This window comes from Apium graveolens, chromosome 1 (assembly GCF_009905375.1).
Source record: "Apium graveolens cultivar Ventura chromosome 1, ASM990537v1, whole genome shotgun sequence".
Taxonomy (NCBI): Eukaryota; Viridiplantae; Streptophyta; class Magnoliopsida; order Apiales; family Apiaceae; genus Apium; species Apium graveolens.
In genome coordinates, this window is record NC_133647.1 from 197,056,119 (window position 1) to 197,070,044 (window position 13,926).

At 33.7% G+C, this 13,926-nt stretch overlaps 1 protein-coding gene across 1 annotated transcript; it reads right to left on the bottom strand.

Annotated features, from left to right (window-relative positions):
* Window positions 1-823: 823 nt before the first annotated feature.
* LOC141677081 (protein phosphatase 2C 70-like) lies at window positions 824-10,296 on the bottom strand. The gene is made up of 13 exons (XM_074482817.1): window positions 9,936-10,296; window positions 6,414-6,591; window positions 6,102-6,281; window positions 5,354-5,529; window positions 5,105-5,263; window positions 3,649-3,789; window positions 3,507-3,568; window positions 2,903-3,038; window positions 2,066-2,160; window positions 1,841-1,956; window positions 1,625-1,754; window positions 1,157-1,211; window positions 824-1,054 (listed from the first exon to the last, which is right to left on the bottom strand). The coding sequence occupies exons 1-13, from the start codon at window positions 10,131-10,133 to the stop codon at window positions 899-901; spliced, it is 1,782 nt and encodes a 593-aa protein (XP_074338918.1). The 5' UTR covers window positions 10,134-10,296; the 3' UTR covers window positions 824-898.
* Window positions 10,297-13,926: the final 3,630 nt, after the last annotated feature.

Here is a 13,926-nt window from a genome sequence, read left to right on the forward strand (position 1 = left end):
TATAGATGGTTAATCGGCACCTCGAATGAACAAACATGTAATTTCAAAAAGAGGTCCATAATTGTCGATTCAAAAAGTAATACTCCCTCCGTTTTCTTTTATTTGTCATTTGATTTTCTTGCACGCAATTCTAAGTTTTTTGACCATATAGATAAAATAATATTTTTCAAAATTTTCCTTTTCTAAATTAAAGTTTTAGTTATATATTTTTATTTACAAAAAGAAAAAATTAAAAAATATTATTCTAACTATACGGTCAAAGCACTTAGAAGTGTATGCACAAAAGTCAAACGTCATATAATAAAAAAAAGAGGGAGTATATGCTTACCCTGATTTTGATTTTGGTGAACAATGGACCAAAATGTCATTTCTGAGTGTTAAATGGTCCAAAATGTCATTTTTTAAAACAATGACCAAAAATATCACTTCATAACTTCCGTTTTATTTTTTTTAATACAAAACGGTACATAGTGTGCCGTTTTGCTGCTTTATTATTATTATTTTAATTTTTTTATAATGTGCAAAACGTTAGTTGAAATAACGTTTCGACTCAAAAAGGCACATCATATAGTGTTTTGTACCAAAACAGAACTTTATCTACCGTTTTGTGCATAAAAAAAAATCAAAATGCCAAAACATTACACTAAATACCATTTTAGGTCTTTTACATAAACGGTATACGATGTACCGTTTTGAAGTGACATTTAGGGTCATTTTTAACCCATAAATGACATTAAGGGCCACCACCCGATTTTGATTTATGAAATTAGTTAATTTTGATCCTGTTTCTTATGATCTTTTTTTTACTCGTCAAGAAAAGACCTAACGCTATGACACAAATATATATAGCTAACTGAAAATTTGTAATTACAGAACTCTTAAGATCTATTGCTATAAATCAAGAATTAGAAAAACTGTCTCGATTGTTGCTACCAAACTCTAAATAAATTATAGATGTATTATCCTTTGTACGCTGTGTTCTAGCCTCTGTCAACAAAATATTAGCAATCTTTTCTTCGGTTTTCTCTCCTTTTTTGGTACTTCTGTCCCTTGTCTGAAAGTTTAAGATACCGAATTTGTTAGGATCTGGGATGTTAGGTAAAAAAAATAAGACGTCAAAAATCAATAGATTAAAGTGAGAGTAAAGAGAAAGTACCTCATGAACAAGCTGAAATGCCTTTCTGGAGTTTACAACGTCCCAAAAACCATCACTGCTCCAAAAGACCAAAAACATGACGGCGTTAGTCAAGAAAAGTATGTACACAACATAAATAAAACAAAAACAACGATAAAAGAGCAGGTAAGTTTGTATTCTTCAGAAAGAGGATTTAGTTTTCAGAAGTATAGAAGACCTAATATTTCCGGAATTAAATATGTTACATTTGTGAAGTCCGGTATTTGATTTTCTAAAATGAATGTAGTTAGTTTTAACTCTTAAAGAAAACACCAAGAACCACTTTGAAGTTCCAACCAAGTGAAAACCTCAAATATTAAGTGAACCATATTTTAAAACCCTTAAGTGATGCTATAATAAATTCAAATTAAACATGACTCTATCTAAAAACAAAGAGACTGCAGCATATGCCAGGCAATGAGTCAGAGAAATCAAGGGGATAAAAATCACCTCGCTAATACAATAAAAGCACTGTTTGCTTGATGTATGTACACGACTTGACTAATATAAGGTTCTGAACTGAACCTAGTTTCTTGCTGCTTTAAAAATTTGTCGCCTAGCATCCGAGCAAGATTCAAACCTAAAAGAAATATGGAAATCATGTCAGTTGCTTGTTGGAGTTTACAGACTAGGGTAACGAATAAGATGAAGCAAAAAGGTAGTCACCACACAGTCTGGTTTCCCCATCTTTCAGAGGCTCTCCTGTTGCTTGTATGCGTTGTCTCTCTGAAATACTGGTTATCCTGTGGTCTTCGGTCATCTTAATATGCTTGTCGTCAATACTGTTCAAGAGATAAATAGTGCAGTATAAATCTTATCATTATCAACTGTGATCTGACACAATTTTTCTAGTAATCCAATTAAAGATATATTAAGAAAGTGGTAACATACTTTACAAAACAAGCAGAGTCTCCAACATTTGCACATTGCACATAGTAATTTTCATGATCGTCAGTCCACACCATAAGCATTGTCGCGGTGCAACCCTAAAAATACAATTAATTTACTACAGATGTAAAATTTAAAAAACGCGATACACCAAATGAACAGTTTAAACATCAATATTAAGAACTACACCCAGGATACAAGACAATGAGATGATGAAGCATAGAGATTTTGTAGATTTGACCACAAGCATCTCTTTTTCACGACAAAATCCGATAGTCTTGATAACAATGACGAACTTAACAGACTTGGTTTGGATGCTGCCACATAATATAAGTACCCAAATGCCCAAAAACAGACCATGAACACCCATATTGAATAGTTAATTGTCAAAAACTTAACATATACTCTTCAGCACATTTATTTCTTTGTACTGTACTCTTTACAGGTAGTGTCATGTATTTATTGCACGAATACTTGTGCTTATGTTGTCTTCTGTATATTGATGCTTTTTGTAGCTTCGATAAAAATATTCAGAAATATCTGCAAATTTTTCCAACTCTTTCTTTTCTTCATGTTTTTCTACATATTTCACAAGTATCCAATAATTTAAACGAAGAACATCGCAGATCCAACATCTCTACAGTTTGGAGTAGGGGTAAGATGTACATCTACCCTTCCTATATATAATACTGGGTAGGTATAATTTAGTATATAATAATCATAACTGCAAAAGAGGAATTAACAAGTGCAATTACTAAATAAAAAGGCCATTAAGAGAATACAAGTGTTAATAATATATAAAAACATGACAAATTTATCCAAAGCCAGTAAGAATTAAACCTCATAGTAGTGGTCCATGCATGCTTCTGTTTGAGTAAATGCTTCTCGCAACACATCCGACGCATCACACTTTGTCAAGACCCTTTTTCTTCTAACTGAGTCTGCCAAGATATCAGCAACTATCTCACGCAATAATCTGTATAGAATTTCAAGTGAAGTTAGTTCACAAAATAAAAGATACTACAGAGTCTGTCCTGAGACTGGCCAACTGATAGAAGATTTAAAGAAGTATGTAGCAGTAGCACCCAAGTGGTGCCATCCACAATGTCAGTATTCGAAACAAAGATACACCCATTTTTGGATGAACCTATCAATAAAAGTTATAAAACCAGTCTGGGGGCTTACACTTTGCTGGCTGTTATGTTAGGCAGCTGGTGCTGGATTTGCAAGGTGTATTGAATTATATAAAAAAATCAGCAAACAAAAATTGAAAAAATATCGGTTTTCCAAGACTTTGACAGAAAAAACTTAAGCTTCAATTTGATTATCTTTCCAAGTTTGATTCCTTATTTACAACCTAGAAAATACATCGGGCAAGAATTGTCAAAAGCTTTTTCTAATTGTACCAAAGCAAAAGTGCTAGTAAGAAAAATGAAATACTAACTTGCTAGCTGAAACAGCTGCTGCTGCTCCACCATGTCCATCACATATACCAAACAGACCAAACTGCATGATCATCAACGAACAAATTAGTTTTTGTTTAATAAGAGAGATATCACAACAAAAATGTTAGTATGTTACCACACCTTATCAATCCCAAGAAGAGGCCACTGGTAATAGCTAACATCTTCCATAGGAAGCTTTTTTCCTCCCCTTCGCAAAGACATGGGATCTGATGCTACACCAACTCCAAAAGGAATTTGCTCAGTTTGAAATGTTACTTGAACCTGTAAAATATCAAGAATAAAGATGTACTAGATTATCTACAAAATCAGTTGTTGGAGCAGAACTATCATTCACCACATCTATCATTTAAATATATTTGGGGGTGTGAAGTGTTTTATCTAAATTTCATGCCACCTGACTCACAATTACCCATCAAGAACTCATGTCGCACATTAGATATCGGACATGGGTATGGACACTTCACACATGCAAGATTTTGCAATTATTGCAAAGTCCAACCCTTGTACATGTATCAATGTTCATAGGCATAGCCTGAATTTAGTTGGATAAAATATTCACAATATTAAAATAATTCAGTAGGGTCAAAGTTTAAATTTCAAGTGTATATCTTAATTTCATAACATGTAAGATATAATTACAAGTTCGGTGGAATAAATTGCCCTACTCCCACAAGCCACAAAGGTGCTATGTTGAACACTTGCAGCCTAGTCCAGGCAACATTGCAATGTTAAGAGCATGGAGCAACAAATTTATCAGTGAAGCAATAAATTATCTAATTGGAGGATTAGTTATATAGTTGGTGTTTCAAATTCCTTAATATATTCTCGGCATTTATTTAAGACAATCTAATCGTCCTCTTCAAATCAAAATATATTTTTGAAGTCTAGATCTCTTTTAATAATAGGAGCACCTTTGCGACCACTCAAGCACTCCTTAATTCTTCACACCTATTTCTTAGTCTGCCTAATCTAAAATTCTAAAGTTTAATGAAATTACAAATTAAATTCTTACTCGTATAAATCAGACCGACTAAATGGTGAAACATTATATGACCAGCTAAAGAAACCATTGGATAAGGTACTTAATTCACTGTATTCGAAATAATCATGTACCGGATTCTTTTGTAGATACCATATAAAAGTGTGTTTGAATTGTGGCTTATTTTTGGCCAGAAAGTGCTAATTTCTAAAAGCAGATTCTGGCCAGCCCAAACAGGGACCAAGAAAGCCAAAAAGATTTCTTGTTTGCATGCAACAATAAAGTTTTCTCCTCGACCCGAATAAGGTCTTTAACTTTCTGTTCCAACAAGATTAGGGAATTATATAACTATTATGTGCAATAGAAGAATTGAAATGAATCAAAAAATCCGATCATAGAGTAATACTCGCAATTAGGAATTAAGAGGAAATACATCATGGTCCACTGACATTCCAAAAACAAGGAGTTCAGATACTTGATACTTTAGACAACCAAATACCACAAAAAATTTACCCCTTGTGGAAGAATATTATATATCACTTCGTTAATATTTTAGTTCAGTACAAAGGAGCAGTAACAACGTGAGAAAGAACTTACCACTATCTTTGAAGTAGTCCCAAGAGTTATAATATCTCCACTTGCAAGCTCTGTTGGGTTACCCCATTGTCTACTCCCGGAATTAGAATGGTTTATAGACTGGGAATTTAATAGTGTTCCGTTCAAACTACCCATGTCAACCAACTCCCATTTTAACTTCTGCAAACATATTGAATAAGATAAATATTGCTACTACCGACAAAGTGCACAAATGTCTATATTAACTGGTATGGCTTTTAAGAAAATTACATTCGAATTCCAGTTTATCATCGCATGCTTTCCTGAAACCTCAGAATCTTTCAGTAACAAAGCACTAGGAGAAACTCTTCCAAGAGTTAGTGGAAGCCCGGATTTATTTGTTGACTGCGTGGAATAACGGAGACCACGTGAAGGACCAGATATGACCTCCAGCACTAGAATGCTTCCTGCACTTCTAACAGAAAAAATATGATGACATGTTTACCTCTTCCATCAATTAACAGAACACATAGACAAACGATACCACACAAATATCTGATCTAATGACATGCAATGTGCACTGGCGGAGCCGCGCTGTGGCAAGAGTATGTGTGTGTGTGTGTGTGAACTGATGTATATTGAGAGTTGAGACTTGAGAGAGTATGATGAGGGTCAGCAGAACAGTTAATCATCTCTTTTTCAGTTGCTTATTGTGTTTATTCATGCTCCAAAAGTTGTGTAAGTTGAAAAAGTAAAAAAAAAATGTATGACAACTATTATTTTTTTGAGAAATAAAAACCACCGTAAATGAAATTAATCGATAATTTGGGATGTAAATAATTTTGATAGTAAAATATCATACCAAAATTTTATTCGTTTGATACTTTTTAAACTATAATATTTTAGGCTATATAACGGGCACAAGAAAAAGAGATATTGGCCCCCACCAGCCTTCATAGCTGGCTCCGCCACTGACAATGTGCATCATTAATTGAATTTCAATATCAATATTTATAGAAATGAGGGAAGCAGCACTTACTTTGATCCACAATGTGTTTCGGAACAGGCTTATTGGGTTTATCTCCCGAACCAAATTCTGAGTCATTACTTATATCTTCTGTAAGTTTCTGCAAGTCACCAGATATGTTTGTAAGCGAAGGACGCTTAAGAGTCTGACCAACTGAAGTATCTTCTGATATGTCCAGAATTAAGCTATCACCTGAAAGAAGTTGAAAATCAAGAATGCTTTAGTACTGATCAAGCATTGATAACCAACAGACTATATATACTACAGGTTTAGGTAATAACAAGGAGTACAACAAAACAAACAGTGAAATATAGAATTACATACTGTGCGAATGCTGAGGTGTTGTAGGTGGAAGCCTGTGTTTAAAAGCAAGTCCTTGCGTTCGTGGTGAGTTAAAATGCCCTTCAATTTGAGTAGATGCCCCCTCTAGGTCATAATTCCTAGATACCTCACTATTACGGTCTGCATCTTCTGATACAAGAGGTCTCTCTAAATCCTCAGCCTACAGAAGGCATAAATCAGTTATACGTCTTCAAACCAGTAAACCATAATTCCATAAACACCATCAGTGTAAAACAGCACGTATGTCACATACATATCATGACAAACACACAATTACCTCAAATCGGACTTTTACATAACTCACAATGTTTTACATAACCACTTCATTTGCAAGCATTGCAATTATATGACATTCACATTATTATATTCAAACTCATAACAGCTGCTGCACATATATGATCCCCTCTATAATCAGCCGAACAAAAGGTACTATGTTCACACAGATTCGATTCCAAGAACTCACTGATAAAATTTGGCTAAATCATATGTCTTTAGCATTTGTAGAATACAGTCATAGATTTATGGTTATATCTTTAACTCGGAGCTCAGAAGTAAAAGCCTAAAAGGTGACATTAATCGCCTCTAATTTAAACCGAAAGAGAAGCTAAGCTCTAATTCAAACCCAAAGAGAATCTAAGTTCTTAGCTCTAGCAAATTCAAAAACTCGTTAAAACAATCCGATCAAATCAAGCATATCTAGTCACCTAAAAAAACTTGAAAATTCATAACCTAATCCAACGTATCAAACAGCTCAATTAAAAAGACTAAACACAACATCATATCATCCTACATAAAAATTCCTCAAAAGTTAGCAATCATTTCATAGGTGATCTGTAATACCATATCCTACTTACAATCCAAAAATGCTGTAACTCAACCCTAAAAAAAAACACACAATACATATAATTTATATAAATCAATTCAAACACAGAGATAGACAGAACACATAACTACATTAATTTCTCTCCACAACATTCAAACACTACATTAGAATACAGACACAAACTAATGTATAGATAGGTAGAGAGATCAGGACCTTAAAACACAATATCAAACCTATTCCAACATATCAAACAGCTCAGCATTTCAAATCACAAGATCACATCACACAAAATCAAACACTATATCCATCACAAACTATTCACACGATATTAAATCAAATCCTACATACATAAATAACTAAAAACTTTCAAATCATTTCATAATTATTCCGTAACACCGTAACCAGCTCACAATTCAAAAACACCCTAAATCACACCTAACAAAACACAAATTAAAGCACATAATCACTAAATCATTAAAAATATCCAAAAATTGATACACATATAGGTATATAGACGACTCACAATCCAAAAATGACCTAGATCACACCTTAAGAAACTAATCAACGCATATAATCACTCTAAATCATTTAGATATAGACACAATGTGATGTACCTACAGGTAGAGAGAAACGACTCACAATCAAAAAATGCCCTAAATCACACCTATCAAAACGAATTCATATAAACAACAACTTGATATCATTTCAATATAGACACAACTTGAGCATTTCAATTTTTATAAAGCACATAATCACATCAATCTATCTCAGTATCATTTAAATATAGACACAAACTGAGAATTTCAATATAAAAAAGCACATAATAACATCAATCTATCTCGATATCAATATAATTTCAATATAGACACAACTGACGTATATATAGGTAGATAGACGACTCACAATCCAAAACCGCCCTAAATCACACCTAACAAAATACGAATTCACCTAAAATTCATCTAAACATAGTGATAAATAAGGCGCATAATCACAACAATCTATCTCAATATCATTTCAGTATAGACACAAATTGAGCATTCCAATATAGACACAAACTAATGTACCTACTGCTAGAAATTCAAATCACTATCCAAAAAACGCCCTAAATCACACCTAACAAAACACGAATCCATCTAAACATAGAGATAAATAAAGCAAACAATCACATCATTCATTTCAAGCTAAATATCATTTCAATTTTCAATATAGACAGAAACTAATGAACATATAGGTATCGAGATTACGACCTTAACGTTGCTCCACCACCCACCACTTGATAGTTGATACACACACAGAGCTAAATAAAGCACATTATCACATCAATCTAGCTCAATATCACATAAATATAGACACAAAATGAGCATTTCAACATAAACAAAGCACATAATCACATCAATCTATCTCAAAACCACTTCATTATGAACACAAATTAAGCATTTCAATATAGACACAAAACTGATGTACGTATAGGTATCGAGATTAGAAGTTTACCGTTGCTCCTGATATAAAAACAGAGATAAACAAAGCACATAATCACATCAATCTATCTCAATATCATTTCAATATAAACACAAATTAAGCTAGACAGTGGACACACAACTTGATGTTCATATAGGTATCGAGATTAAGACCTTCACATTGCTCGACCAATTGATACAAACATAGAGCTAAATAAGGCACATAATCACATCAATCTATATCAATATCATTTCAATATAAACACAAATTAAGCTAGAAACACAACTTGATGTTCATATAGGTATCGAGGTTACGACCTTCACATTGCTCGACCAATTGATACAAACATAGAGCTAAATAAAGCACATAATCACATCAATCTATCTCAATATCATTTCAATATAAACACAAATTAAGCTAGAAACACAACTTGATGTTCATATAGGTATGGAGATTACGACCTTCACATTGCTCGACCGATTGATACAAACATAGAGCTAAATAAAGCACATAATCACACCAATCTATCTCAATATCATTTCAAAATAAACACAAATTAAGCTAGAAACACAACTTGATGTTCATATAGGTATCGAGATTACGACCTTCACATTGCTCGACCAATTGATACAAACATAGAGCTAAATAAAACACATAATCACATCAATCTATCTCAATATCATTTCAATATAAACACAAATTAAGCTAGAAACACAACTTGATGTTCATATAGGTATCAAGATTACGACCTTCACATTGCTCGACCAATTGATACAAACATAGAGCTAAATAAAGCACATAATCACACCAATCTATTTCAATATCATTTCAATATAAACACAAATTGATCATTTTATTATAAACAAAGCACATAATCACATCAATCCTATCATTTCAATACAGATTAAGACAAATCAAACATTTCATTTCAACATACACACAAAATCGATGTACACATACATATCGAACTTACGACCTTAAAATTACGGCACAGAGCGACACGAGAATACGACCTTCACATTGCTCGACCAATTTATACAAACATAGAGCTAAATAAAGCACATAATCACATCAATCTAGCTCAATATCATTTCAATATAGACAAACACAAATTGATCATTTCATTATGAACAAAGCACATAATCACATCAATCCTTCTCGATATCGATATTAACATCATTTCAATACATATTAAGACAAATCAAACAAATTGGAGTTACGACCTTAACATTACGAGTCGGAGCGACACGAGTGGAGCTTCTCGAAAACGATGATCGCAACAATCGCCAGGGTTTACAAAAGATGAGAAAGAAGATAAAAAGAAGCAATAAAAGGAGGAGAAGAAAAGAAGCGAAAGCTAAAACAATGTCGATGGAGGTTGAAGTCAACTCTACCATCGGCGTATACATCTCCGGTGCCATCGGAGAGTGATGTCCGTACGATTTGTTGTATGTATAGGTGTATGTATAGATGGGTGAGTTTGTTTGTTTTTTTGTTTGTTGTGATTGGAATTGGTGGAGGATGATGGGGTTGAATGGTTTTTTTTACAGCCTCCAGGTTTCGCGAGTTTCTCGCCCTTTCAATTTTCGCCCTCTTTTGTTTTTGTTTATCGAATTTTCTATTATGTGTAATGTTTTAATAATACGGGGCAACCTAGTAATGTTGGAAAAAATAATGAAAATATTTAATTTTAAAAAAAATAAAAAAAATAATTATTTTGAAAAAATAGTCAATTTTAGCTGATTGAATATTGTATTGTCAGTATATCTCAATTTATATAATATACTATTATATAATATACCTAATATACAATGTCATTGTGTATCTTATCAACTAAAGTTGATCAATTTTCCTGAAAATGGTCATTTTTGTTAATTTATATAAAGAATAGGATAAATTTGTTTATCATTTGTAAGGCCGTAATGTTATCGAGAGTAACTTTTTTCGACCTATCTTGAAATGTGTAATTTTATTTGTATTTTTGCGAAAGAGATTAAAAAAATCGGTATTTAGTTTGTATGTATAATCGAAATGTGTCTACAATTTACATTTTTTCTTTTGACAAATGAAAAATATTTCATTAACTTGTGTATAATATAGTCGGGACAAATTTCAACCGTGGACACAAATCCCAACTGTCGATAAAATTATGTGGTAAAACAAATAATATATTAAAAATAATTAGATGATTTGTTTCTTGATCGTTTATAGAATTTAAAAATTCTTAAAGCTAAACACGAAATCAAAAACATCTCAAGCGATCCAAATTGCACTAACATCTCTAAAAATAGCAATATCGCAATTGATTATATCACATAAACAATATTCAGAAACACCAATCGCACAAATAGTGATTGGAGAAGCGGCATCACATTTATCCACATGCCGAACACCAGTTATAAACATGCCGAAAAAATTTCAGCTATCTATATATAGGATATCAGCTATAGACATGCCGAAAGTGTAAACCCGTGAATGATGAACAATCTTGCAATAATCACCACCGCCCTCATATTCGATGCAGACCTTACAGATCACCAAAAATATCAATAAACTCGATCTTAACAAATCAAGGACTAAATAAACCCAACCATAACTAAATAAAAACATAACAAAACACTCCAAAAGTAAAGACAAAACACACACTTCAAAAGTAGAGACACGGAAACATCCAAAAATTGAGTTTTATTGAAAGGACATTAATAAGAATAAAAAAGAACGAAGGAATTGGGACTTTTCACCGGAAAAAACCAGTAAAAACCCCCTCGATTTTACTTAAAAATGGACAAATCTTAGGAGAGAAGAGGAGGGAGGCCCGCTAGACCTTACTATACTAAAAAATGTCTACATTTTACATTTTGAAAACTGAATCACACTATATATATCAACCAAAATTTTAAATAATTTGATTTCGTGTATACATTACTTTTGAAAAATATTCAGGATTATTTAAAAAATTATAATCAGTTACGAATCGCGAACATAAAATTTAAGTGAATATTACATGCTCTAAACTATAAAGTTTCAAATATAAAATTTTTATTATCGAAGTAAGAGTTAATAATTGTGATGATCCTAAGTTGTTACCGTCTACTTTGCGTAATCTATGAATTTTTGAACTTGCTTACGTTAATTTGTGTGATAGAATAATTGGCAATCATGATGAGCACATTGTAAATATTCTCCTCATTACACAAAACAAAAACTTGAATTTAGGTACAGATGGTGTTTCAATTTCCAAACAGGAGAGGACACGTTTAGGAATTGATTAATAGTTTCACCAATAAATGGGCCTCACTGAATCATGGATCCTGTCTTTTTCCCAATATTTTCTGCATATTTTATTTGTAACATGCAGGAGCATGCAGGCTGCAGGCTGTAATTCGAGTTGGGCGGTTCTCGCCCTGCTCGAACTCGTTTAAGTGTACTCTAGTCGGCTCGTTTAGCTCGTTTAATTAAACGAGCCGAGTTCGGGCAGAGGTTCTGGCTCGTTTAATTTCTCGAGCTGGTTCGGATCGACTCGTGAAATTAAATGAGCCGAGTTCGGGTAGAGATTTAGGCTCGATTAAGTGTAAAATTAAAAAAGTCGGCTCGCCCGACTCGTTAAAACAGGCTTGTTTAGCCGACTCGTTAAAACCGGCTCGTTTAGCTAAACGAGTCGGCTCGACTCGACTCGTTCAGAGGTTTAGACTCGTTTAACTAAACGAGCCGGCTCAGCTCGACCCAATTAATCTCGGCTCAAATTACGTCCGGCTCAAAACTCGGCTCGTTCGCCCTCACTGCAGAAGCTAAGTCATTGGCACAGCAAATCAGCAATTATGTAAACAATTAGTACGGGTAACGGGGGAGAATTCGAATCCGAGTCACTCACTAAACTGAGTTCTGATATCATATTATGTAACCAGTTAAAAGTAACAAGGGGAGGTGAAATGCAGGTTGGTTAGCTGTTAAAAGTGAAATGCAACTCTATCAGTAAAAACAAACAGGTGAATTATAGGTGACCATTGTCCATAAGCTACATTTTTCGCCATTTCTGCAGAGTCTTATAGTAAAAGATTTATTTATATAAAGTTGGAAGATACTTGACAATGTACTACTGCACTGTTTACGAGTGTTTATAGTATCTGTGTGCAAAAATGGTTTATTTGGAGTCAGTTGCAGATTCTGTTGAAACATCTCAATTGTTGTTCTGAAGCTCTGTAACCTTCCCAGATTTTAGAAAAAGAAAGGATCCAGTAAGGGCACGGGGTTCAAAAATATAAAGGTGTATTCACAAAATATGGTCGGTGTCCCCCGGATTTAGATACTCGTTTGAAGTATATGTGGTCAAGAATCATAACAAACCAGATGTCATCAGATCCGCTCCTGTAACGCCCTATATTTTTTACTAAAAAAACATACTACCTTATACACCAGACCGTAAAATTATGAACACTTAAAATGAAAACAAAACTAAAGCATGGCTTGTTATTGTTGGATATCCAGGTTTAAAACAAAGCCAAATTGTTCTGATGTGCTAGTGAAATTAAAATGGTTTCAAGACCACACAGATCTTCAAAATTTAAGAAAATACATGACAAATAGGTAAGCAAAATCCAAGATCCTCCATTGGTTAATATGATCCTCATGGTGTACATATGCTCCAGGGAGTTTCATCAGCTCGCCGCCTAACTGCCTAAGTTTCTAGTTACCTGCATCAGAAACTAAAAGGGGGTGAGCTAACGCTCAGTAAGGTAGTAGAAACAACTATCAAGATCAAGAATAAGGGACCATTCTTATACTCTTGATCAGCAATTGAATCATCAACTATTAAATATGGACTAAACTTTAATCTAACAACTGATATGTCTTGTAAAATCACAAAGAAAACTGGCCCCTGTAGGTCAAGAACTAGACCACCAAGGTCATGCTGAGCACGTCTGCTAACTCTGTACCATTCTCTTGAAATTATCATGACAAGAAATTTAAGCAATACCATATATTGTTGCCAACTGTAAACCGAAATCAACTCATACAGATGTGTGGTACTGGACAGGACAATATCCTGAGTTAGGTTGGGAACAGAAGCAGGAGTAGTCTGCAAGGGTTGGCTTAGTTGGTTAAAGAGAGGAAAACTATCATCTTGGTCACAGGTGGGATTGAACCCACGGGAGGAGAATTTATGATTATGCCTCCTGAGTCAGAGTCTGTCGCTTAAATGCGGTTTACCTTGGT